The 27680-nt window shown below is 47.7% G+C and overlaps 1 protein-coding gene across 3 annotated transcripts in view; it reads left to right on the plus strand.

The window, feature by feature from the left end:
- The first annotated feature begins 5828 nt into the window (after positions 1-5828).
- Positions 5829-27680, plus strand: part of rnf38 (ring finger protein 38) — a 271228-nt gene continuing 249376 nt past the window's right edge. For 2 of the 3 annotated variants that reach the window (XM_085983718.1, XM_085983721.1), the window contains exon 1: positions 5829-6320. In XM_085983718.1, coding sequence (XP_085839844.1) covers positions 5840-6320 — 481 coding nt within the window. In that variant the 5' untranslated portion in view covers positions 5829-5839. Of the gene's footprint in view, positions 6321-19627; positions 20886-27680 lie in introns of those variants that run through there. The other variant, XM_085983725.1, reaches the window with a different exon arrangement.

Raw genomic sequence — 27680 nt, forward strand, 5'->3', positions numbered from 1 at the left:
CTCCATAAAATGTACAATGGTCTCATAAAATATAAATGTGAATGTACCTGAAATTTACAATGTCTTCATAAAGCGCATATGTGTGAATGTACACCTAAACATAAATATAGAATAGCTTTATAAAATGTGACAGTACTTTCTCGAGAACTCAATAAAAAAGGTAAGATAAATGGTCACCTATATCTTGCTACCATTTACTCTCTTCCTATCAACAGTGCCTCATCAAGTTATTGTTCAAAATGCCTGATACATATATGGGAATTAAAATATGGACAATATAGAAAGTGAACCTCCACCCCATGTGTCAAATAACATCAACAGCAGGACATTTTAAAATCAAATTTGGACACTCAGCTTTTCCTGAATATTTCAATACAAAATTGTTGAAATGTATCTTTTTAATAATAATTTAACTTTGTTTTTTGTGTAACATTAGTTTGGGGATGGCTACAAATATAAATTTAAAAAGAAAAAGACATTTGGTTGTCTTTCCACTTTAATACTAGAACCATACAGTTTTACAGCACAGGAGGCCATTCAACCCATTGTGTCTGTCAGCTCCATGCTAGAGCAATCCATAACTGATCCCACTACTCTACTCTCTTCCCATTGCCCTGTATATACCTGTGCTTCAAATGTTTATCCAACTTTCCCTTAAAAGATGCAATAATCACTGCCACAACCATTCTGTGTGGTAAAGCATTCCATGCTCCACCAACCTTTTGCGCAAATAAATTTCTCCTAATTTATTGCTTCACTGTCTTAGTGACTATGTTAAACCAATGACCTCTCATCGATGACTCCCCAATTGGGAAAATAGTCTCTTCCCATTCACTCTATCTAAACCTATCATCATTTTACAAGCCTCTGCTAAATCTTCTCTTAGCCTCCTCTGCTCCAGTGGAAATAGTCCCAGTATCTCAAGTCTGTCCTTGTAACTATGGCTTCCCATCCTTGGCATCAGCCTGGTGAATCTATGCTAGTACACTCTTTATAGCTTTAATGTCCTTTCAATAATAGGGTGCCCAAAGCTGCACACAGGACTCTAACTGCAGCCTAACTATTGTCCTGTACCAATTTATCATTACTCTTATACTCTATGCTTCAATTTATAAAACACCAAATATTGTAATCCTTTTTATTGCTTTATCCACCTGTACTGGCACATTCCGAGAATTATGTATTTGAACCCCAGTTCTCTCGGTTCATCCTCACACTTCAGTGGCTTTCCATTGAGTGTATATGCCCATTCCTTATTTTTATTACCTCATTTTTCCTCCACATTAAATTCCATCTGACACATGTCTGCCCATCCCACTAACCTGTCTACATTGATGTCAAGTCTCTTACATTCCTTCTCAATGCTTGTCAAACCTCCTACTTTTGTGTTATCAGCAAATTTTGATACTGTGCTCCTGATGCTCAAGTCTAAATCATGTACATACATCGAGAACAAAAGTGGACCAAGCACTGACCTCTGGGATACAACACTTTCAAGCCTCTCAAATTTGAATACCCCTGAATCCTAATCTTTTGTTTCCTCTCTATCAACCAACTTTCTATCCATAATGCTACACCTCCTCTAATACCATATAGTCTGAATGTTTGTAGTAAGCTTCCTGTGAAGTAGTGTTCAGCACTGACACTTATCAGGTGTTTAATCATCACTATCCAGTTAATTGTTGTGGCACCGTTTTTAATATGAAAGTAAATAGAAATTTAATCCGAGTTTAAAGTTATATCTATTATATAAACCAGTCATAAGTCCCTTACAAACAATGCACAGTATACGGCCTAAAAATGTGAATGTAAATAAGCAAAACCTTGAAAAGGTTGATAGAATTTTGGTTTTAATGAATAGGAACAGAGTATGAGTAAATAGGTAATAATTATACAAGTATATGTGCATTTATATAGTCCCCTTTTCATATCATCAAAATGGCTCAAAGTTCTTCGAGGATTGAATTACTTTTGGATTGAGAGAACTGTAATGTGAGTAAATAATGTGCCAACAAACACAATGATATGAAGTCAGTTACTTTTATTGGCGCCACTGGTTGAGGCGGGGAATATTGGACAGGACCGTGGGAGAACTCACTGTTCCTCTCTGAATAACGCCAGAGGATCTTTAGTGTGCATCTGAACACGCAAACACCACTCATCTGATCCAAAGGACCGCACCACTGACAGTGCAGCGCTCCCTCAGTGCTGCAGTGAACTGTCAGCCTACACAAACTCGAATTTGAAACTCGAGCACATAATCAAGGCTCCTTTCACCGTAGAATGAAGTAGTTATACTGCTCGTTCATATATTTAAAAAACACAGCTAATATTTCATACTGTCCAATTGCTGACAAACGTATTCTCAGACCTGCTTAGAGCTGCCTTTCCGCACCTCTCGACACTCGTTTTCCAGTTGTAAATATAAAAATCGGGGAAAGGTAGCTGTAACATGCAGTTGGGAGAGACGAGATTAGTGTGTGAAATGTAGGAAAATTATATTACACAGGAACGTAGTTGGGGTAAATGAATCAGCCTCCCCTGAGTAATCTGCAAATAAATCAGTATCTGCTCTCAGTTCCGAGTCCGTTTTCCCAGTGATACTATTTCCCCGTACCTCTTATTTCTACCGCTAAATGTGAGAGCAATGTTGATCTCTCCCCAAAAATCAGAACAGGATGTCATTACTCATCGATATAACCAGAACACTCATCTATTAGCAAGACACTGTGTCTTTTCTCTTGCTAATGCTAAACAAAAGGTTTCAAACATCAATTCACAAACCATCCCATCGGTCATCTGCTCTGGAGTCACACAACCCCCAGCTTTTACTTGTGTTTGTAAATAACAGGCAGCTGCGTTGCTCACTCCTCCTCCTTTCGTGGAGCCAAGCCCGACGCAATCGACACCAAACAGTCGATCGGAGCCTTTAAACCTGACAGTCGGACTAAAAAAGAAACGGGACAGCAAAGATAACTATGTGCAACTGCATTTCTTTTTAGGACGAACAACAAAATAAACCAGAAAAGCAGCCCAGCGGAGCATAACTTGTGTTTGTTGCAGTCAGGGTTGCGTATGACTAAGGGGAGCTGGGGATTGCCGATGTCTCATTTCCTGCTGCTGGTCTATTCCAGGTTTGATGAGTTGAGTCTGCAGCTGAAATCTCTTTGATCTCCTTCGCATTCATTCTGAGTGTCGCACCCATTCAGCTAGAGTTACAGCAAAAACCGAACAGGCTGACAGACGAGGGTCACTCAGCTGGTTAGCGCCACACAAATACACACGCAGATAAACCCGCTCACCCTCCTCTGCTCACCATCATCTGCTACCAGCCAAGCCTCAAAACATCGTTTGCGTGAACTAGGTTTAGGATTTGGTTTGGGGTTGAGTTGCAATTTGGATTAGGATCTAGTTGGATTAGGGTCAGGTTCTAATTTAGGTTTGGATTGTGTTAAAATCTAGTTTGAATAGGGCCAGGAACTGGAATGTATTTTGCATTAGGGTCAGGGGTTGACTTGGATTAGGATTGGAGTGGAGTCAGATCTGGTGTGGTTTGGATTTGTTTCAGATGTGGATTTGGAATAGATTTAAATGAGGGTCAGGGGTTGTCTTGGACTTGGGAGGGGATTCAGGTGTGGTGTGGGGTTGAGTCTGTTTTGGGGTGACAAAATGTGGGGGTTGTGTTGTGCGTGCAGTTAGGGGGGCGAGGAGGTGAATGCTGAGAGTCGGTGACTCTCAATCATTTATTCATTCCTCCCCTCCCTCTGGCGAGGAACGCAACCCATGAGAGCGGTTTGAGTCAGCAGCACATGAGGCCGCTGTAAATAACCCGGCCCCCGGCACAAGACACACAGACCGAGGGAGAGAAGTCCGGGGGCCACGGGCGGGAAAGAGGAAGAGAAACAAAAACAAACCCCCCCCCCGCCAAAAAAAAACCAGGAAGAAGAAAAAGAACAGATTACAGAAACTTGTTGGCGTTTTGTTGCAGTCGCCGAGCGAACCGACGGCGGAGGAAGGCGCGAACCCGTGGGGGCAAAACACAGAAAGCGATAAAGCCGGGACACGCTCAACCCCGCACCCAGCCCGGGCTCCTCTCCTCTCTCTGCGGAAGTGAAGCAGACCCGCTGGACGTGTGCGGCGGGAGCGGGCGCTCGGCCTCCGCTCTCCGGTTATTGTTACAATCGCCGCCGTTTGATACCAAGTATCGGAACTTTCGGATCGTTTTGAACAGCGGGAACCGCCGCGCCCCTCTCTCTCTCTCCCTCCCCGGGCTCTCCGCCCCCCTCTCTCTCCCTCCCCGGGCTCTCCGCCCCCCTCTCTCTCCCTCCCCGGGCTCTCCGCCCCCCTCTCTCTCCCTCCCCGGGCTCTCCGCCCCCCTCTCTCTCCCTCCCCGGGCTCTCCGCCCCCCTCTCTCTCCCTCCCCGGGCTCTCCGCCCCCCTCTCTCTCCCTCCCCGGGCTCTCCGCCCCCCTCTCTCTCCCTCCCCGGGCTCTCCGCCCCCCTCTCTCTCCCTCCCCGGGCTCTCCGCCCCCCTCTCTCTCCCTCCCCGGGCTCTCCGCCCCCCTCTCTCTCCCTCCCCGGGCTCTCCGCCCCCCTCTCTCTCCCTCCCCGGGCTCTCCGCCCCCCTCTCTCTCCCTCCCCGGGCTCTCCGCCCCCCTCTCTCTCCCTCCCCGGGCTCTCCGCCCCCCTCTCTCTCCCTCCCCGGGCTCTCCGCCCCCCTCTCTCTCCCTCCCCGGGCTCTCCGCCCCCCTCTCTCTCCCTCCCCGGGCTCTCCGCCCCCCTCTCTCTCCCTCCCCGGGCTCTCCGCCCCCCTCTCTCTCCCTCCCCGGGCTCTCCGCCCCCCTCTCTCTCCCTCCCCGGGCTCTCCGCCCCCCTCTCTCTCCCTCCCCGGGCTCTCCGCCCCCCTCTCTCTCCCTCCCCGGGCTCTCCGCCCCCCTCTCTCTCCCTCCCCGGGCTCTCCGCCCCCCTCTCTCTCCCTCCCCGGGCTCTCCGCCCCCCTCTCTCTCTCTCTCCCTCCCCGGGCTCTCCGCCCCTCTCTCTCTCTCTCTCTCCCTCCCCGGGCTCTCCGCCCCCCTCTCTCTCTCTCTCCCTCCCCGGGCTCTCCGCCCCTCTCTCTCTCTCTCCCTCCCCGGGCTCTCCGCCCCTCTCTCTCTCTCTCTCCCTCCCCGGGCTCTCCGCCCCTCTCTCTCTCTCTCTCCCTCCCCGGGCTCTCCGCCTCTCTCTCTCTCCCTCTCCCTCCCCGGGCTCTCCGCCTCTCTCTCTCTCCCTCTCCTCGGGCTCTCCGCCTCTCTCTCCCTCTCTCTCCCCCTCGGGCTCTCCGCCTCTTCTCTCTCTCCTCGGGCTCTCCGCCTCTTCTCTCTCTCCTCGGGCTCTCCGCCTCTTCTCTCTCTCCTCGGGCTCTCCGCCTCTTCTCTCTCTCCTCGGGCTCTCCGCTCTCTCTCCCTCCCCCTCCTCGGGCTCTCCGCTCTCTCCCTCCCCCTCCTCGGGCTCTCCGCCTCTCTCTCCCCGGCTCTCCGCTTCTCTCTCCTCGGGCTCTCCCACCCCCACTCTCTCTCCCCACTCTCTCTCCCCCCCCCTCCCCTCTCTCCCCTCCCACCCACCACCCTCCCCTCTCTCCCCACCACCCTCCCCTCTCTCCCCACCACCCTCCCCTCCACCACCCTCACCTCTCTCCCCCCTCACCTCTCTCCCCTCCCCCCCACCACCCTCCCCTCTCTCCCCTCCCCCCCACCACCCTCCCCTCTCTCCCCCCTCACCTCTCTCCCCACCCCCCCACCCTCCCCAAACCACCCCACCCCCCCCTACCCCCTCCACCCCCCCCTACCCCCTCCCGGCAGCAAATGCCGATCGCCTCAACTTCTCACTCGGCACAGGAGCCCTGCCTCTACCCCAGGCCGCGGGCCGGACCGCCGCCGCCTTCGCCTAAAGACGGCAGCAGCGGCGCCGGCCGCGACCAAAGGGTATCCGCCGAGCAGCAGCGGCCCTCGAGCAACCAGGAAGCGGGAAGTGGCAGAGGCGGCGGGAGGCAGCCGCTAGGGAGCCCGGGCTCGGAGGTGTTCTTGCGGCTGGAACCGTGGGACAGGGGCGCTGGCAGTGCGAGCAGGTTCCCCCCGCACCCTCTGCTCGAACCTCCTCGGACGCGATCGCGATCCAGGTCAGGACTGAACGGCAACACCATGAACTCGCCTTACTGCAGCCAACCGGGGGCAGGCGGCCTCCAGCTGCAGCACCAGCCCCAGCCCGGTTGTCAGAGTCACGGCAACAACCTAGCCATGGGGCACGGGGCCATTGGCACAGCGACAGGAGCATCCCGACCAGCAGGTAAAAGGCACGGGGGTGAATATAACTTTAATATCGGGGGATGTGGAAAAGGAGGACGGGCTCCGAGCGCGAATGACCTGAGCATTCAGTAACTTTTCTTGAAAGTGCTGCTCCAGTTGGTTTGGGGCTGGAAGTAGGATCGGCAGACGCGTGTGTGTGATATCAGGATATAATTTGCCCTTGTGTTATAAAAAAAAAATTGGTTGTATGTTTTTCTAGACATAGCCCAGTATTAAAAATGGTACTGGCAAAGGTGGTCCAGTGGCAGAGATTAACTAACATTTTGGTGTGCCATCGTCTAGGTTTCTAGGCTTGGCTGCTGTTCCGAATCAATGTCCCTCATTGGGAGAGCTTGCTGCATCTTGACGACTGGGGCACTTGATGCAACTGCAGTAGATAAAAGTGTCTGCTGAATTTAGGAGGAGGAGGAGGGGAGGGGGGGAAAGAGAGGAATAGTCCGGAAGAAGCAAACCTCACTTCCTGTTAGGGGAGGTATTTGCAAGGGCTTTGAAGATATCTATAGCTAAAACCATTCCCACCTCCTACCTAGTTACAGGAGAGAGGTACCTGTTGATAATAGAGGAATAGAGAGGAACCGTGTACAATGAAAATTAGAAAATGCTTTACGTTTACTTCAGTCGTTGGCAAGCCAACTTTTTCAGTTGTCTAATCATTCTGTATACAGCTGTAGATCATGTCCATTGTGCCCCTTAGTGGGTGGAATCCGCATTGCGACTCTGGGAGGAGCTCTTCAGCCACTGGGAGAAGGTGATTGAGGAGGATTCTTGCGATGACTTTTCCTGTGGCAGACAGCAGGGAAACTCCTCTGTAATTACCGCAATCGGACTTGTCACCTTTCTTGAAGATGGTCACAATTATGGCATCTATGAGCTCCCCTGGCATGCTCTCCTCCTTCCAGATAAGAGAAATGAGTTCATGAATTCGCACCAGTAGTGCTTCTCCGCCATGCTTTAGTGCCTCGGCGGGGATTCCATCTGCTCCTGAGGCCTTGTTGTTCTTCAGTTGTCGGATGGCCTTTTCGACCTCATGCCGGGCTGGGGTTGTGCTGAGATGGTGGTGGGTAGCATGCTGCGGGATGGAGTTGAGGACACTTGTGTCGAAGACAGAGTCGTGGTTAAGGAGATCTTCGAAGTGCTCCTTCCAGCAGGCACTGACTGCCTCTCTGTCCTTGATGAGTACCTCTCCGTTCTTGGCCCGCAGTGGGGTAGGGCCTTGGGTGCTTGGGCCATAGATGGTCTTGACTGCGTTTAAAAAATCCACGCATGTTGTGGTTGTTGGCTAGCTGCTGGATCTCCTGCATCACTGCACGTCAATTACAAGAGAAATGCAGGGAATAGCACCAACCGCTGTACATGGCCGCCTTTGATCTCTCAAAGGCCTTCGACACTGTCAACCGTGAGGGATTATGGAGTGTCCTCAAATTCGGCTGCCCTCAAAAGTTTGTCACCATCCTCCGCCTGCTTCACGACGACATGCAAGCCGTGATCCTGACCAACGGTTCCACCACAGACCCAATTCACATACGAACCGGGGTCAAGCAAGGCTGTGTCATCGCACCAGCGCTTTTCTCGATCTTCCTTGCTGCAATGCTCTATCTTGCCCTCAGTAAGCTCCCTGCTGGAGTGGAGCTACATACGAACCGGGGTCAAGCAAGGCTGTGTCATCGCACCAATGCTTTTCTCGATCTTCCTTGCTGCAATGCTCCATCTTGCCCTCAGTAAGCTCCCTGCTGGAGTGGAGCTAATTTACAGAACAAACGGGAAACTGTTCAACCTCCGTCGCCTCCAGTCCAGATCCAAGGTCGTCCCATCCTCTGTCGTCTAATTACAGTATGCAGACGACGCTTGCGTCTGCGCTCACTTGGAGGTCGAACTCCAACCCATTGTCAAGACCTTCACCGAAGCGTACGAGAGCATGGGCCTTACACTAAACATCCGTAAGACAAAGGTCCTCTACCAACCTGCCCCTGCCACACAGTACTGCCCCCCGATTATCAAAATCCACGACAAGGCTTTGGACAACGTGGACAACTTTCCATACCTTGGGAGCCTACTGTCAACAAGGGCAGATGTCGACGACTAAGTCCAACACTGTTTTCAGTGTGCCAGTGCAGCCTTCGGTCGCCTGAGGAAGAGAGTGTTTGAACACCAGGACCTCAAACCCGGCACTAAGCTCATGGTCGACAGAGCAGCAGTGATACCGGTCCTGCTGTATGCCTCAGTGACGTGGACTATGTACAGCAGGCACCTCAAAGCACTGGAGAGGTACCACCAACACTGCCTCCGCAAGATCCTGCAAATCCATTGGCAGGATAGGCGCACCAACGTCCGTGTTCTTGCTCAGGCCAACATCCCCAGCATCGAAGCTTTGACCATGCTCGATCAGCTCCGATGGATGGGTCACATTGCATGCCCGATACGAGAATCCCAAAACAAGCGCACCGGCTCGGCAAGAGAGCCCCAGGTGGGCAGAGGAAACACTTCAAGGACACTCTCAAAGCTTCCTTGAAAAAGTGCAACATCCCCACCGACACCTGGGAATCCCTGGTCCAGGACCGCACAAAGTGGAGGAGAAGCATCTGGGAAGGTGCCGAACACCTCGAGTCTCTTCGCCGGGAGCAAGTGGAAGCCAAGAGCAGGCAGTGCAAGGAGCGCACGTCAACCCAAGCACCCCACCCACCAGCCCCTTCAACCACCATCTGCCCCACCTGTGACAGAGACTGTAGGTCCCGCATTAGACTCATCAGTCCTGAGAACTCATTTTTAATGTGGAAGCAAGTCCTCCTCGGTTCCGAGGGACTGCTTAAGAAGAGAAAGATACAGCTGTAACTGATGAGGAAAGATCACCTGAAGATGGTGTCACTCAAATTAAATTTACAATAACCGGGCAGCTTGGTAAGAGTGTTCAGTTTCCAATTAGATAGTTATGGGTTTTGCTTCCGGTGTGCTTGCTACAACTTGTAAAGTGTTTCCACATTTCTTGGGCAGGCTGCTGGGTGGAATTCCATGCAAGGTGCAGCATATTACATCTCCAAAAGTCATTAACAGCAGTGTCTGTCATGTCCCATTGTACGCTGATACAGAACAGTACTAGTAGTGATCTGGAAGAGGTCTGTGGCTTGGTTTGCTCTACCCCTTTGGGAGAGGAGACTACTTAATTGTCGGTGTTGTTTTACATGAGACTTAAATTGTCATAAGAAATATGTCTTGAAAACCTGTCTTCAGAGATCATCTCACTGGTGAAAGCAAACAATCTGTTTTTTCAAAAAAAAATACCCATAACTTGTAACAGCAGGTAACCGAATTAGGGTTTGGAGGTTGTTTGCATAAAATGAAAAATATTTGGAATTTATTGATATTTTTATTTTCTAAAATGAACAATTCCTTCAAACCTTTGGTAGCCATTAAATTAATTCTGCAATGCTCTTAGTTAATGACTGTTCAGCACTAGTTAATGACTGTTCAGCACTAGTTCATATGTGCTTTTACCATGTTTTTATTTCAGTTATTACTTCTTTAGAAACTGTCTTGCCCGGTCAATTCTTCAGCCTTACATTTAACATTGTTCACATATGGTAATCTCTTCACAAAGATAATTTACAAGTGACAGTTTAGTAGTTCCCCTGCACAGTGATTTCTGGTGTCTGTAGTTATACTTCTGTCTGAATAAAAACGGCTCCCAACCCAGAGCTGACTCAACATGGGTTGTTCTGCACTTACCCCGAGAATCCAAACTGAAACCACCTTGCAATTCCTGAAAGGCATCACAAGATGACATGTTAATATAGTATGTCACTACAGTATACGATGACACATTGTGCTTAAGATACTGCTATAGCAAGTGTCTTGCGTACACTGTGTATCAAGATTTAATGTGGGTTGACTTGCCCTCCCCCATATGATTCTGAATAAACAAGATTGGTTTAACTTGCACTTAATCTGACCCAGTGATCATTGTTACTCGCTCTGTAGATTTCTGTGTCAAATGCAGGACTACTGGTTTCAAAACAAAAGTAAGCGCATTTTGTAATAAAGATCGGCGCTGGCTCCCTCGAGGGCTCAGCTAGTATAAATGAACAGCTGAGCCATACAGACCAGAGGGGCACCTCCAGTGTGTCCCAGAATTAGCTGACCTCCACTGATATTACAGTTGACTACAGGAGTCTGAATTAAGGAGGGGAAACGTAGTCCGGGTTCTGACTCCTGGAACTACACCCAACAAGGAGTCTATTTTCCGGAAAGGAGGGAGTCAGGATTAGAAACATTTTTAAAGTGGAGCATGACAATGAGCGTATCATGCTATTTTCTTGGAGTGCATGCTATCTAGCAAATGGGGTCATGCTACAGCATGGTGGAGACCTACAATCCATCCAACCACATTGAAGGTACAATCTACTCTCCATTCAAAGTTGCTTAATTCAAATTCTCCAATCCTTCAGTTTTTAGCACCAAATTCCAACTTTTGTTATTTACTTTGTTTAATCAAATTGGATAATACACATTTTTTAATGCATAAATTACTAAATTGGTGCAGACTGTAACAGCAAGAGCGTATTAAGATTTCAATTAAATATTTTGCCATCCAACATTCTCCCTTCCTTTCCTGAAGGTGATGACTTTACTGGGTTATGGCTCTAAGGTTGCTGTCCTCTGGTTCCTTGCCCAAACAGACGAGTTTGCTTGACTGGTTGTTTAACTGTGTGCCTTAGGTGAGGCTGATCCGGCCCTTGTGCTGTCCAGAAGCAGTAGCAAGAAGAACTTGAATTTGTATAGCTCCTCCTTTTTGAGCATCTCACCTTATTCCACCCCTCTCACCTCTCATTTAAAATTCTTGTTCTCTACCGCCCACCAAGTACCATAAAAATTTTATTACTGAGATATCTTCACTGCTCTCCTCCCTCAGCCTCTGCACCGAACAACTTCTCATCCTGTAATTTCAACCAACCTCTATCTCAATTCATCATGCTCTCTCTCCTTTGAGTTCACTAGCCTCCTATCCTCCCTTAATCTCTCCCTCCCCCTCCATGTAAACTCCCCAACCCATATTAACGATCACCCCCTTGAGCTTGCCATCTCTCGTGGCCTCGCTAGTCCCATCGAGTCAATCGCAGATAAGGCCATCTCTGACCACTTCCTTGTATCGCTCGCCACCCACATCCTCTTCCAACAGAATCATTCTGGAATGTAAAGATAAACCCCAGCTCCTATTCTCTACTGCTAACCGTCTTCTGAAAGCTCTCTCCCCTGCCTCCTCCATCCTCACCTCCGATAACAAGTGTGAGAAGCTCATGGACTTCTTTGTCTCTAAAGTTGAGACCATCCATTCAGCTGCCTCTGCCATTTCCCATCTTTTCCCTAGCCCACTGGGCCAAACTTCCTCTAAGGTTCCCCCCTGCCCTAGCCCTGAACTCACGTCTTTCTCTAGTTTCTCTCCAATCTCCCCTCATGACCTTTCCATGCTCATCTTGTCCATGCGACCCACCTCCTGCTCCCTCGACCCTATTCCCACCAAGTTGCTAACCACTCAACTTTCTTTCCTGGCTCCCATGTTAGCTGACATTGTTAACGGTTCTCTCTCCTCGGGTACTGTCCCCTCTCTCCCTCAAATCTACCGTCGTCATCATCCCCGCCTCTCAAAAAACAACCCTTGGCCCTTCCGTCCTTGCAAACTACTGCCCCATCTCCAACCTCCCTTTCCTCTCAAGTCCTTGAACGTGTTGTCATCTCCCAAATCTGTGCCCATCTTTCCTGCAATTCCATGTTTGAATCCCTCCAATCAGGTTTGTGCCCTTGCCACTGTACTGAAACGGCTCTCATCAAAGTCACAAATGACATCCTTTGTGACTGTGACAAAGGTAAACTATCCCTCCTCGTCCTTCTTGACTTACCTGTAGCCTTTGACACGGTTGACCACTCCATCCTTCTCTAACGCCTCGCCACCATCGTCCAGCTGGGTGGGACAGTACTCGCCTGGTTCCATTCTTATCTATCTAATCGTAGCCAGATAATCACCTGCAATGACTTCTCTTCCCGCTCCCGCATCGTTACCTCTGGTGTCCCTGGCCCCCTCCTATTTCTCATCTACATGTTGCCCCTTGGTGACATATCCGAAAACACAGCGTCAGTTTCCACATGTACGCTGATGACACCCAGCTCTACCTCACTACCTCTTCTCTCGACCCCTCCACGGTCTCTAAATTGTCAGACTGCTTGTCCGACATCCAGTTCTGGATGAGCAGAAATTTTCTCCAGTTAAGAAGCTTGCAGATGATACTAAAATTGGCTGTGTGGCTGATACTGAAGAAGGAAGCTGTGGACTGCAGGAAGATATCAATAAATTGGTCAGGTGAGCAGAACAGTGGCAAATGGAATTCAATCCGGAGAAGTGTGAGGTATGTATTTGGGGAGGGCTAACAAGGAAAGGGAATACACATTAAATGGTAGGACACTGAGTAGTGTAGAGGAACAAAGGGACCTTGGAGTGCATGTCCACAGATCCCTGAAGGTAGCAGGCCAAGTAGATAAGGTGGTTAAGAAGGCATACGGAATGCTTGCCTTTATTAGCCATGGCATAGAATACAAGAGCAGGAGGGTTATGCTTCAACTGTATGAAACACTAGTTAGGCCTCCGCTAGAGTACTGCATGCAGTTCTGGTCACCACATTACAGGAAAGATGTGATTGCACTAGAGGATACAGAGGAGATTTACAAGGATGTTGCCAGGAGTAGAGAATCTTAGCTATGAGGAAAGACTGGATAGGCTGGGTCTGTTTTCCTTGGAACAGAGGAGGCTGAGGGGAGACCTTATTGAGGTGTATAAAATTGAGGGGCATAGATAAAGTGGATAGAAAGGACCTATTTCCCTTAGCAGAGGGGTCAAAAACCAGGGGGCACAGATTTAAAGTAATTGGTGGAAGGTTTAGAGGGGATATGAGGGGAAATTTTTTCACCCAGAGGGTTGTGGGGGTCTGGGACTCACTGCCTGCAAGGGTGGTAGAGGCAGGAACCCTAACCACATTTTAAAAAGTACTTGGATGTGCGCATGGGATGCTGTAACCTGCAGGGCTACGGACCAAGAGCTGGAAAGTGGGATTAGGCCGACGTGGACACGATAGGCCGAAATGGCCTCCTTCCGTCCTGTAATTTTCTATGATTTCTAAATATTGGGAAGACCGAAGCCATTGTTTTCGGTCCCCGCCACAAACTCCATTCCCTAGCCACTGACTCCATCCCCCTCCCTAACATCTGTGTGAGGCTGAGAATGAACCATACTGTTCACAACCTTGGTATTTGACTCTGAAATGAGCTGCCAACCACATATCCATCCACTGCTGAAATCCTCATCCATGTCTTTGTTACCTCTAGACTTGACTATTCCAACGCACTCCTGGCTGGCCTCCCATATTCTACCCTCCGTAAACTTGAGGTCATCCAAAACTTGGCTGCCCGTGTCCTAACTCGCACCAAGTCCCGTTCGCCCATCACCCCTGTGGTCGCTGACCTACATTGGCTCCTGGTTAAGCAGTGCCTCGATTTCAAAATTCTCATCCGTGTTTTCAAATCCCTCCATGGCCTCGCCCCTCCCTATCTCTGTAATCTCCTTCAACAACCCCCCCACCCCGAGATATCCGCACTTCTCTAATTCTAGCCTCTTGAGCATCCCTGATTATAATCGCTCAATCATTGGTGGCTGTGCCTTCTGTTGCCTAGGCCCTAAGCTCTGGAAATCCCTCCCTAAACCTTTCCGCCTCTCTACCTCTCTTTCCTCCTTTAAGACGCTCCTTAAAACCTACCTCTTTGACCAAGCTTTTGGTTACCTGCCCTAATTTCTCCTTATGTGGATCGGTGTCAATTTTTGTCTTCTAATACTCCTGTGCAGCGCATTGGGATGTTTTACTATGTTAAAGGCACTATATAAATACTTGTTATTGTAGTAAAACATTCCAAGGTGCTTCACAGAAGCATAATCAGACAAAAAATGGATGCTGATCCAAAAAAGATATTAGGGGTGACAAAAAACTTAAACAGATGTATTTTATGGAGGGTCTTAAAGGAGGAGAGAGAAGTGAGCGGTTTGGGGAGCGAATGCTAGAATGTGGGACAATGCAGTTGAAAACACGGCCTCCACTGGTGAGATGAAGGGAGGGGACGAAGTACAAGAGGCCTGCGGTGGACCAACGGAGAGTTATGGGGGGTGGTGGGAGGGTTGTAGTGCTAGAGGTGGTTTGGGAAAAGGAGAGGTGATGCTATGAAGGGATTTGAAAATGAGAATTTTAAATTGGAGACCTTGTTGGGACCACGAGCCAGTATAGCTCTGAACACAGGTGATGGATGAGCTGAATCTGGTGCAGGATAGGGTCTGAGCAGCAGCATTTTGGATGAGCTGAAGTTTACAGAGCATAGAAAATAGGAGCCCAGCCAGGAGAGCAATGGAATAATCGAGTCTGGGGGTGATGGACATAGATGAGGGTTTCCGTGGCAAATGAGCTGATGCAGGTGTAGAGATGAGTGATGTTATGGAGCTTGAATTGGCAGGCTTTGTGATGGAGAGGATATGCGGTCAGAAGTTCAGCTCTGGGTCAAATAGGACGCTCAAGTTGTGAACAGGCTGGTTCAGTCTGAGACAGTGGCTGGGGAAGGGGATGAAATCAGCAGCAAGGCTATGGAGTTTGTAATGGGGGGTGGGGGGAGCCAAAGGTGATGGCTTCAGTCTTCCCAATATGCAGTCTGACAGCAGAGATAGTCGAAGGGTTGATAGGTTGTGGGAGATAGAGCTGGGTGCTATCACTGTAAATGTGGAAGCTGACCCCATGTCTGTAGATGATACCAAGTGGCAGCATGTAGATGAGGAAGGGGGTCAAGGATAGATGGTTGGGGGAGTCCAGAGGTAATAGTGTGAGGGTGGGAAGGAAAGTCCTATCCAGAGATGCCCTGGCTAAGATTTGATAGGTAAGAATGGAGCCCAGTCCCATAGAAACATAGGAGCAGGAGTAGGCCATTCGGCCCTTCGAGCCTGCTCCGCCATTCAGTATGATCATGGCTGATCCTCTATCTCAATACCATATTCCTGCTCTCTCCCCATACCCCTTGATGCCTTTTGTGTCTAGAAATCTATCTATCTCCTTAATATATTCAGTGACTTGGTCTCCACAGCCTTCTGTGGTAGAGAATTCCACAGGTTCACCACCCTCTGAGTGAAGAAATTTCTCCTCATCTCAGTCCTAAATGTCCTACCCTGTATCCTGAGACTGTCAAGTATACTAAGTCAAGTAAGGGCAGTCCCATGAGCTGGACAATGGAGGAGAGGCATTGGAGGAGGATTATGTAGTCAACTGCAGTCAAAGACTGCAGAGAGGTCGTGGAGGGCAAGAAGGAAATTTACCATGGTCAAAGTGATAGCGGATATCATTTGTGACTTTGGGCCATTTCAATGCTGTGGCAGGAGCAGAAACCTGATTGGAGAGATTCAAACATGAAGTTGGAGGAATGATGGGCATGGATTACGATCCATTGGATTGTGATCAGGAATTTTACCTCCAAGTCACTCACCACCCTGATTTGGACTTCAATTTGGTTGATTTTAACAAGTATTTTTCACAAAAACACGAGAATATTTTCTTTAGTGAAAAAGCATGGGACAAATTGAGGCTTTTCTGTAACTTGCTTTTTACTGAGAGCCATGTATGTAAATTGTCATCTTAAGGCTTTTTTATTAGTACTGACTGAAGTACACACATCATGGTAAATTATTGGAAGAATCGTAATATTGTTTTCTGTGACACTGCCAGCTCCTGCATACATCACAGTGCTCCTTTAAACAAGCTCTTGTGGAATTCAGTATCCAAGTTATTGTCTGACTGTTCCATTGTCACATTTATTGTGTTGTAGATGTGCACCTTCATGCAGAATGATAATGAACAAGAGTCACCAAGAGTGGCTCGGTCGCACCAATACTGACCGAGTTGGCCGAGTCCGGAAGACATAGCTGCCAGACTGGGCCTGCGGCAGGTGGTGAGAACCAACACGAGGGAAATACCCTACTTGACCTTGTCCTAACTACTCTACCTGTCGCAGATGCATCTGTCCATGACTGTATTGGTAGGAGTGACCACCGCACAATCCTTGTGGAGTCGAAGTCCCGTCTTCAGACTGAGGACACCCGCCATGTTGTGTGGCACCATCACCGTGCTAAATGGGATAGATTCAGAACCGATCTAGCAGCTCAAAACTAGGCCTCCATGAGGTGCTGTGGGCCATCAGCAACAGCAGAATTGTATACCGCCACAATCTGCAATCTCATGGCTTGGCATTTCCCTCACTCTACCATTATCATCAAGCCAGGGGACCAAACCTAGTTCAATGAGGAGTGTAGAAGAGCATGCCAGGAGCAGCACCAAGCGTACCTAAAAATGAGGTGCCAACCTGGTGAAGCTACAACACAGGACTACATGCATGCTAAACAGCAGAAGCAGCATGCTACAGACAGAGCTAAGCGATCCCGCAACTAACTGGTCAGATCAAAGCTCCGCAGTACTGCCACATCCAGTTGTGAATGGTCATGGACAATTAAACAACTAACTGGAGGAGGCGGCTCCATGAATATCCCCATCCTCAATGATGGCAGAGCCCAGCACTTAAGTGCAAAAGACAAGGCTGAAGCATTTGCAACCTTCAACCAGAAGTGCCAAGTGGATGATCCATCTCCGCCTCCTCCTGAGGTCTCCACCATCACAGAAGCCAGTCTTCAGCCAATCCGATTCACTCCACGTGATATCCATTGTGCTCAGCCGTTTCTGGATAAAGCAAAGGCAATGGGCCCTGACAAATTCCCAGCTGTCGTGCTGAACACTTGTGCTCCAGAAGTAGCTGCACCTCTCACCAAGCTGTTCGAGTACAGCTACAACACTGGCATCTGCCTGACAAAGTGGAAAATTGCCCAGTTATGCCCTGACCGCAAAAAGCAGGACAAATCCAATCCATCCAATTACCGCTCCATCAGTCTACTCTCAATCATCAGCAAAGTGATGGACAGTGTCATCGACCGTGCTATCAAGTAACACTTACTCATCAATAACCTGCTCAGTTTGGGTTCTGTCAGAACCATGCTGATCTAGACCTCATTACAGCCTTGTTCCAAACATGGACAAAAGAGCTGAATTCCAAAAGTGGACCTAATTCTAGGGAATGTGGCCGGCCAAGTGGAAAAAGTGCTAGTAGGTGAGCACTTTGGTGACAGTGACCATAATATGGTAAGATTTAAGGTGGTCATGGAAAAGGACAGGGATGGGCCGGAAATAAAGGTTCTAAATTGGGGGAAGGCCGATTTTAATAGGATAAGGCAGGATCTGGCCAAAATGGACTGGGATCAGCTACTTGTAGGAAAATCCGCATCGGAGCAATGGGAGGCTTTCAGAAGGGAGATTGAGATCATACAATGGCAACATGTTCCCGTAATTGTCGAGTGGTTCCAAAAACCACAGGGAACCTTGGATGTCAGGGGATATACGAGAATGGATTAGGAAATTGGATGTCGGGATATACGAGAATGGATTAGGAAAAAAAGGAGGGCTTTTGGTCGATACAAAAGGCTAAAGACGGAGGAAGCCCTAGAGGAGTACAAAAAGTGCAGGGGGATACTTAAAAAAGAAATTAGGAGATCAAGGAGGGGCCATGAAATAACACTGGCGAACAAAATAAAGGAAAATACTAAGATGTTTTATAAGTATATTAAGGGTAAGAGGATAACTAGGGAAAAAATAGGGCTGATTAGGGACAAAAGTGGCAATCTGTGTGGAGCCGGAGGATGTAGGAGGGGTTCTAAATGAATTTTTTGCATCTGTTTTCACTATGGAGAAGGACGATGTAGACATAGAAATAGCGCGGGGGGACTGTGATATGCTCGAACATATTAACATCGAGAGGGAGGAGGTATTGGCGGTTTTAGCTGGCCTAAAAATGGATAAATTCCCAGGCCCGGATGAAATGTATCCCAGGCTGCTGTGTGAAGCAAAGGAAGAGATTGCGGGGGCTCTAACATATATTCAGGACCTCTCTGGCCGCAGGGGATGTGCCAGAGGACTGGAGAACCGCTAATGTAGTACCATTATTCAAGAAGGGTAGTAGGGAAAAACCGGGGAACTACAGGCCAGTGAGCCTAACATCAGTGGTAGGAAAATTATTGGAAAAAATTCCGAGGGACAAAATTTGTCTCCACTTGGAGAGGCAAGGATTAATCAGGGATAGCCAACATGGCTTTGTCAAGGGAAGATCATGTCTGACTAATTTGATTGAATTTTTTGAGGGGGTGACTAGGTGTGTGGATGAGGGTAATGCAGTGGATGTGGTATACATGGATTTCAGTAAGGCCTTCGATAAAGTCCCGCACAGGAGACTGGTCAAGAAGGTAAGAGCCCATGGAATCCAGGGTGCCTTGGCACATTGGATACAGAACTGGCTTAGTGGCAGAAGGCAGAGGGTGATGGTCGAAGGTTGTTTTTGTGACTGGAAGCCTGTGGCCAGTGGGGTACCACAGGGATCGGTGCTGGGTCCCTTGCTGTTTGTGGTCTACATTAATGACTTGGATATGAATGTAAAAGGTATGATCAGTAAGTTCGCGGATGATACAAAAATTGGTAGGGTGGTAAATAGCGAGGAGGGTAGCCTCAGTCTGCAGGACGATATAGATGGGTTGGTCAGATGGGCGGAACAGTGGCAAATGGAATTTAACCCGGAAAAGTGCGAGGTGATGCACTTTGGGGGGACTAACAAGGCAAGGGAATACACAATGAATGGAAAGACCCTAGGCAAGACGGAGGGTCAGAGGGATCTGGGTGTGCAAGTACACAGATCCCTGAAGGCGGCGGAACAGGTGGATAAGGTGGTTAAAAAAAGGCATATGGAATACTTGCCTTCATTAGCTGAGGCATTGAATATAAGAGCAGGGAGGTTATGATGGAGCTGTATAAAACGCTGGTTAGGCCACAGCTGGAATACTGTGTGCAGTTCTGGTCGCCACACTACAGGAAGGATGTGATCGCGTTAGAGAGGGTGCAGAGGAGGTTCACCAGGATGTTACCAGGGCTGGAGCGCTTCAGCTATGAAGAGAGACTGGGCAGATTGGGTTTGTTTTCCTTGGAGCAGAGGAGGCTGAGGGGGGACATGATTGAGGTGTACAAAATTATGAGGGGCATAGATAGGATGGATGCTGAGGAGCTTTTTCCCTTAGTAGAGGGGTCAATAACTAGGGGGCATAGATTCAAGGTAAAGGGTGGGAGGTTTAGAGGGGATTTGAGAAAGAACTTTTTCCACCCAGAGGGTGGTTGGAGTCTGGAACTCACTGCCCGGAAGGGTTGTGGAGGCAGAAACCCTCACAACATTTAAGAAGCATTTGGATGAGCACTTGAAATGCCATAGCATACAAGGCTACGGACCAAATGCTGGAATATGGGATTAGATTAGACAGGGCTTGATGGCCGGCGCGGACACGATGGGCCGAAGGGCCTCTATCCGTGCTGTATTACTCTATGACTCTATGACTGCCCTTGACATCAAGGCAGCATTTGACCAAGTATGGCATCAAGGAGCCCTTGTAAAACTGAAGTCAATGGGAATTGGGGGAAAACTCTCCACTGGCTGGCATCACACCTAGCACAAAGGAAAATGGTTGTGGTTGTTTGGAGGCCAATTATCTCAGCCCCAGGACATCGCTTCAGGAGTTCCTCAGGGCAATGTCCTAGGCCCAACCATCTTCAGCTGCTTCATCAATGACCTTCCTTCCATCATAAAGTCTGAAATGGGATGTTTGCTGTTGTGTACAGCGTTCAGTTCCATTTGCAACTCCTCAGATAATGAAGCAGTCCATGCCTGCAAGACCTGGACAATATTCAGGCTTGGGCTGATAAGTGGCAAGTAACATTCGCACCACACAAATGCCAGGCAGTGACCATCTCCGACAAAAGAGAGTCACGCCATCGCCCCTTGACATTCAACAGGATTACCATCACCAAATCCCCCACCATCAACATCCTGGGGGATCACCATCGACCAGAAATTCAACTGGACCAGCCACACACACACATTGTGGCTACAAGAGCAGGTCAAAGGCTGGGTATTCTGCGAGGAGTGACTCACCACCTGATTCCCCAAAGCCTTTCCACCATCTACAAGGCACAAGTCAGGAGTATGATAGAATACTCTCCACTTGCCTGGATGAGTGCAGCTCCAATAACACACAAACTCGACACCATCCAAGGCAAAGCAGTTCGCTTGATTGGCACCCCATCCACCACCTTAAACAGTCACTCCCTCCACCACCAGCGCGCTGTGGCTGCAGTGTGTACCATCTACAAAATGCACTGCAGAAACTCGCCAAGGCTTCTTCGACAGCACCTCCCAAACCCGCAACCTCTACCACCTAGGAAGACAAGGGCAGCAGGCGCATGGGAACACCACCACCTCCAAGTCGCACACCATCCTGACTTGGAAATATATCACCGTTCCTTCATCGTTGCTGGGTCAAAATCCTGGAACTCCCTAACGGCACTGTGTGAGTACTTCACCTCATAGACTGCAGCGGTTCAAGAAGGTGGCTCACCCCAACACCACCTTGAGGGCAATTAGGGATGGGCAATAAATGCTGGCATTGCCAGTAGTGCCTACATCCCATGAATGAATAATTTAAAAAAAAAATTGTAGGAAAAAACAGCATATTGGCAATATTTGCCATTTTGGCAAAGCAGCCGTCAGATTTGACCAGTTAAAATAAATCGCGCAGAAATATTTTCCATTTATCTAACTCTCTGCCTTGGCATTGAGTAATCAGCTAGTCAACAAGACACTGTGCTACATAACTTCAATAAAGTACTATCTCTTTCAGCTTTACCTTAAGATATAAGAAAGCATGAAATATTAAAAATTTTCAGTTACTTGGTAGTACTTCAAATTATCATCTAGTTTGTGATGTTATAGGCCTCTCCCCATCCACTATCTGTAATCCTTTGTCACCCTTTATCTTAGTTCTCTTAGATTCACTGGTATGTGTACATTTAAAATGGTTTGACTATCAGCCCCAGATAAATGCATATCTGATCAAACATGGAATTCAGACATGTCAAACCACCCAGGCATAGATTGATCCGCAGCAGTATGCACGACTCAGGAGACGTCACTGATGTCCAAAGGTGGCCGCTGATTTTGTGGTCACTGCTATAGTCCAAGGGGTGACGTGCTCTTGCAACCATTTTGGTACACTTTTTTTTTTTTCCCCTTTTATGGGCACCAACTACAGCAACATCCCAGAGCTGAGCAAGCTGTGAATTGGGGCCAGAGGGGCGTGGAATAGCAGATGTGCTGAGGACCACTGCTAGTCCATTGACTGTCGGCTTTCACCCAGAGACAGCATAACATTTTGGCTTCCTACTTTTTGTATGAAATGCATTGTTGAGTGTGATGGGTTTGTGATTAAATTGAGTTGGTGTTCATTGGGCCATAGAAAAATGATTTTGCAATTGGCCAGTATTATATGCAGTTGGTATAAGTTCTAAACGAAAGAAAATGTTTTTACAAACTAACTAACCAGTTACTTACTAATACAGTATTAGGAATGTTCTGTACTTTAATATAGTATGGGAAATGTTACGCAATGTCTAGGATAGATAATTTGTTCCAAGTATGAGTGATTTTTTTCAGTTATCTAAATATTTTGAATTACATTTAGCACTTATAATCTGATTTTCTAGTTTAATCTCTGCTGCCACTATTAAAAACAAACAAAAATCCTCGTCGGTGCCACGAATATGGATGGAAACAATTCTTCAGAGTGCGGATTCTTGCTATTTATATTAAAATGTATTTAACTAATAAAAGAACAAACTTTCAATAGTTAAAACTGTTCCCAAAATGTACAAATATTGTTTTGTATATACCCTCTCAAAAGTGTATCCAGTCTTTCCCCCTCCCCCCCCCCCCCCCCCCCCGAGTCACACTGCGACAGCTAGCCCCTGATTCCCTACAATGTAATAGTGACTACACTTCAAAAGTACTTCATTGGCTGTGAAGCGCCATGAGACGTCATGAGGTCATAAAAGGCGCTACATAAATGCAAGCTTTTTCTCTTCTCGTTCTCTTCACTTGGGTTTCCTCCATATAATTTGCTGTTAACCTACTTTATGTATTTGTTTTTTGTCAGCTAAACTCTGGAGCATTTCCAACAGCCAGCATTTCATTTGTTACTCCAACATATGTTTATAGGCCACGAAAGCACTGAGGACCAGTACGCTTTTATAGTCTGACCCAGTCAACAATGCCAAATCCTCCAATACAAAATCAGATTTGGTGAGATTTGAGTAACTTTAATTGGCACGGCACAATGTGATTTAAAAAAAAAATGAGGGTTCCCTAATGAGCTGGTGGATATAGGCATTGTTCATTGTAGCACTAAGCCACCAGGTTCAGTGCCCAGTTTGTGCTAGGTTAGCTGATTTCAGTCTAGGTAGTGACAAGAGTGCTACAATTGACCTTGGTGCTCCTGGGTAAATGAGGAAAATGAGCCAGGCTGCCCTCGTCCAATAACTCAACAACAAAAATTTGCATTTATATAGCCTCTTTAATGCAGTAAAACACCCCAAGGCACTTCAAAGGAGTGTAATCAGACAAAAATTGACACTGAGCCAAAGAAGGAGACATTAAGACAGGTGACTAAAAGCTTGGTCAAAGAGGTAGGTTTTAAGGAGCGTCTTAAAGTAGGAGAGGTGGGGAGGGAATTCCAGAGCTTGGGGTGTAGATGGCTGAAGGCACGGCCAGCAATGGTGAGGTGAAGGAAGTTGAAGATGCATAAGTAGCCAGATTAGGAGGAATGCATAGTTCTTGGAGGGTTGTAGGGCTGGAGGAGATTACAGATTGGGAAGGGTGAGGCCATGGAGGATTTGAAAATGCAGATGGGAATTTAAAATTATCATAGGAACAGGAGTAGACCATTTAGTCTTCGAGTCTGTTCCGGCATTCGATGAGATCATGGCTGATCTGCGACCTAACGACATATACCCGCATTTGGCACATATCCCTTAGTACCTTTGGTTAACAGAAATCTATTGATCTCCGATTTAAAAATTAACAATCGACCCTATATTCCATTTGCAGAAGAGAGCTCCAAACTTCTAACACCCTTTGTGTGTAGAAGTATTTCCTAATTTCATTCCTGTAAGGTCTGGCTCTAATTTTTAGACTATGCTCCCCTAGTCCTAGACTCCCCAACCAGCAGAAATTGTTTCTATTTACACTATCTGTTCCCCTTAATACCTTGAAACTTCGATCAAGTCATCCATAACCTTCAAAATGCCAGGGAATACAACCCTAATTTGTGTAATCACTTGTAATTTAACCCTCGGAGTCAAGGTATCATTCTGGTAAATCTACGCTGCACTCCCTCCAAGGCAAATATATCCTTCCTAAGGTGTGGTGCCCAGAATTGCTCACAGTACTCCAGGTGTGGTTGTTAGATCCGTGGTTCAGTGGATAAATAATTACACGGATGCTGTACGTAAACAAATAACAGGTCTTTACTGGAGGAGGGTAATCTCTAGACTGGGGTACAGAGGCATGCGCACAGCTTATATACCGGTGTGGTCACTGCCGGTACTACAGGAGCTGTGTAACACTGGCGGCACACTATGTTACAGCTTGCCATGAACAGAGGGACAACCAGTAAACTAAGACAAGAGTATATATAAACAAGGCGAAAATATATTTATAAACTCAGGGATATACCTGTTTATACACTATGAATGGAACCGCGTTTATGTGTTCAACCATAAATATATTTTGATGCTTTGGCAACATAAGATGTACCTTATCATGCCAATAAAGCGATTTGTATTGTATTGTATTGTAGAAAGTAGTTCTGACTTAAAGCACATACACTACAACTCCTCCCTTTTTAGATTAATAATATCCCCTTAATATTCAAATAACAATTAAATTTTTACATGTACATTCAATAACAAAAGTCCATTTATAGATTCAGTCTTTGGGGCGGCTTCCTGACCCTTTCGGGATAGCGCCTTTCCGGAGGTTCTCGTTCTTGGTGCAGAGGCGATTCTGACCCCCCTTTCATCAGGTAGTTCATCGGGTTCCACTGCTACTGGGTCTGAAGTAGATGCTACCGGTATGTCGGGTTCATCCCCAGGTACTCGAGACATGGGGTTGACTCATTCCTGTGATGCTAAGATCTGATCGACGTGGCGTCTCACAATGTTCTCCCCGACATCCACTGTGTACATTAATGGCCCCTGCCTTGTACATATCGTTCCGGGTTGCCACTTCTCTGTTCGATAGTCCCGGGCCAAGACTGGTTGCCCTACATTGAAGCTCCTTGTCGGCTTCTTGTTGATGTGCTGGAATTGTTTGTCCTCAACATTTCTTCGCACATTTGGTCTGAGCAAGTCCAGACGAGATCTCAACCTTCGATTAAAGAACATCATGGCCGGGGTCTGGTTGGTAACTGCATGTGTCGCGTTTCGGTAGGCTAATAAGAAATTGTCCATCTTATGCTGTAGTGGAATTTCCTCGTCGCACATGGCCTTTATCGCCTTCTTAAAGGTTTGTACGAACTTCTCAGCCAATCCATTGGTGGCTGGATGATACGGGGCGGATGTGTAATGCCTTACCCCATTCCTTTTCATGAATTTTTGGAACTCGTCGGACACAAACTGTGGTCCATTATCAGAGCAGATCTGCTCTGGCAAATATGGTCTGTAGGACTGCAATCGTTTTCTCTGTAGTGGTTGAAGACATCTTTATCACCTCAGGCCACTTTGAATGAGCATCCACTGCTATTAAGAACATTGATTTCGCTGGTCCATTCATGGACTCAATGTGCACCCGTTGCCATGGAGAGGAGGGCCACTCCCATGGGTGTAGAGGGGCATGTGGTGGTGCATTTTGGACCTTCTGGCATCCTAAGCAGCTCTTAGTTAGGTCTTCGATTTGTTGATCGATTCCCGGCCACCACACATAAGCCCTAGCTAGGCTTTTCATTTTCACTCCCCCCAGATGACCTTCATGTAGCTCATTTAGCACTCTCTCCCTTAACTTGGGCGGAATCACCACTCGGGATCCACACATCACTGTCCCCTGGCATACTGACAGCTGTTCTCTTCTGGATGAGACTGCTGGCAACAGTGAGTCGCCATGTGTTGGCCATCCCCTCACCATCAATTCATATACCCGTGACGGCGTCGGATCATTGCGGGCCTCCTCTATATCTGCGTTTGTTACTGGCAATCGTTCAATTATCGACGAATAAAATATCTCGATAGAGTCCACTGCTGGTGCTTCCTCCACAGTAGGCAGTGGCAGGCGCGATAGCCCATCAGCGTTCCCATGCTGTCTCGTGCCTTTATATTCTATTTCATATTGATTCGCCCCTAGAAACAGGGACCATCTTTGTAACCGCTGTGCAGTCATTACTGGCACGCCCTTCTTAAGATTAAAGATGGAGAGAAGTGGTTGGTGGTCAGTCAGCAAGGTGAACTTCTGTCCATGCAGATAGCGGTTGAATTTTTTTACTCCCCATACTAGGCTGAGGGGCCTCCCTGTCAATCTGGGCGTAGTTGCGCTCGGCTGAGGTTAGTGACCGAGATGCAAAGGCTACTGGCCTCTCCAACCCGTCTGGGAATTTGTGCGACAGCACTGCTCCAATGCCGTAGGGTGATGCATCACATGCCAAATGAATTGGTAGTGCTGGGTTGAAATGGGCCAACACCTCTTTTGATGTGATCAATTCTTTACACTTCTGGAAAGCTCGTCTACGTTCGTCATCCCCCTTCCTTGGTACCCCTGTTTGCAGTAGGGTGTTCAGCGGGTATAATACCGTAGACAAATTTGGTAAGAACTTGTAATAGTTTACCAGCCCGAGGAACGACCTCAGTTGTGACACATCTTCCGGTGCTGGAGCCTTGACTACTGCCTCAATCTTGTCAGGGGACTTATGTAACCCCTCTTCATCGATGACGTGGCCGCAATACGAGATCTGTTTCTGGAAAAACTCGCACTTGTGGCGATTAGCTCGTAGCCCATATTCCTTTAATCTGGCGAGCACCTTCTCCAAGTTAGCGAGGTGATCACCGTCATTTTTGCCCGTGACCAAGATGCCGTCCAAATAACACTGGGTCCCTGGAATCCCTTGCAGGACCTGATCCATCGCCCTTTGCCAGATAGCTGGAGCCGAGGCTACTCCAAACACCAGCCGGTTGTATTGATAGAGACCTTTATGGGTGTTGATCATAAGGTAATGTTTCGAAGCTTCTTCTACCTCCATTTGCAAGTACGCCTGGGCTAGATCAATTTTGGTGAAGCGTTTACCACCAGATAGCGAGGCGAAAATATCCTCAATTCGTGGAAGCGGATATTGCACCGTGAGAAGGACTGGGTTCACTGTCACCTTAAAATCCCCACAGATGCGGACCTTCTTTGGTTCCCCAGGTGTATTACTCAACGACCTCTTCATTACAGGAACGATGGGTGTAGCCCACTCGCTCCAGTCCACTTTGGACAGTACTCCTGAACGTTCCAACCCTTCCAGCTCTGCTATAACCGCTGGTCTGATCGCATAAGGCACTGGTCTGGCCTTCAGAAACTTTGGGCTTGCATTATCCTCTATTTTAATTGTTGCTGTTCCTTTTAGTGTTCCTAGTCCCTCCTGGAACACTTCTTTTGCGTCAGTTAGCATTTTTGACAGTCGTCCAGGTGTGACGTCGTCATCCTTTTTGGCCTCCACCTTCAGTGCCTGTATGGAATGCCAATCTAAATGTATCTTCCGGATCCATTCACGTCCTAGCAGTGGTGGTCCTCCATTTGGCAATACATATATATCCATTTTAGGTATTTCCTGACCTTTACATGTCACTTTCACCCTTATTTTTCCTTTGGGGTAGACTTTTTGCCCCGTATACGTCTTCAAGACAATCTCTGTAGCTTTCAAGGGTATGTGTGAAAATAGCCGCTTGTAGTCTCTTTGATTTATGACTGTTAGAGCTGACCCTGTGTCCAATTCCATTTCCACTTGGACTCCGTCTATCTTGAGTGTAACCCAGATAGTCTGGTGATCCTCCATTTCGGTTACATTATGTAGTTTCAGACAACCCAGCTCCTTGCTTCCGGAGTCTGTGTCACTTTTCTGTTTGTCTGAACCACTGTCCATCACCTGGTACACCTTTTTGTACTTCTCCTGTGGAGATTTCTTACTGTTGGTTTTCTTCCCAGACCTGCAGACTCTTGCTATGTGTCCTGCTTTCCCACACTGTCTGCACACTTGGTCCTTGAACCAACAATCTTTCTGGTCATG

This window comes from Somniosus microcephalus, chromosome 1 (assembly GCF_052327205.1).
Source record: "Somniosus microcephalus isolate GS21.2 chromosome 1, FLI_Smic_1.0, whole genome shotgun sequence".
Lineage (NCBI taxonomy): Eukaryota > Metazoa > Chordata > Chondrichthyes > Squaliformes > Somniosidae > Somniosus > Somniosus microcephalus.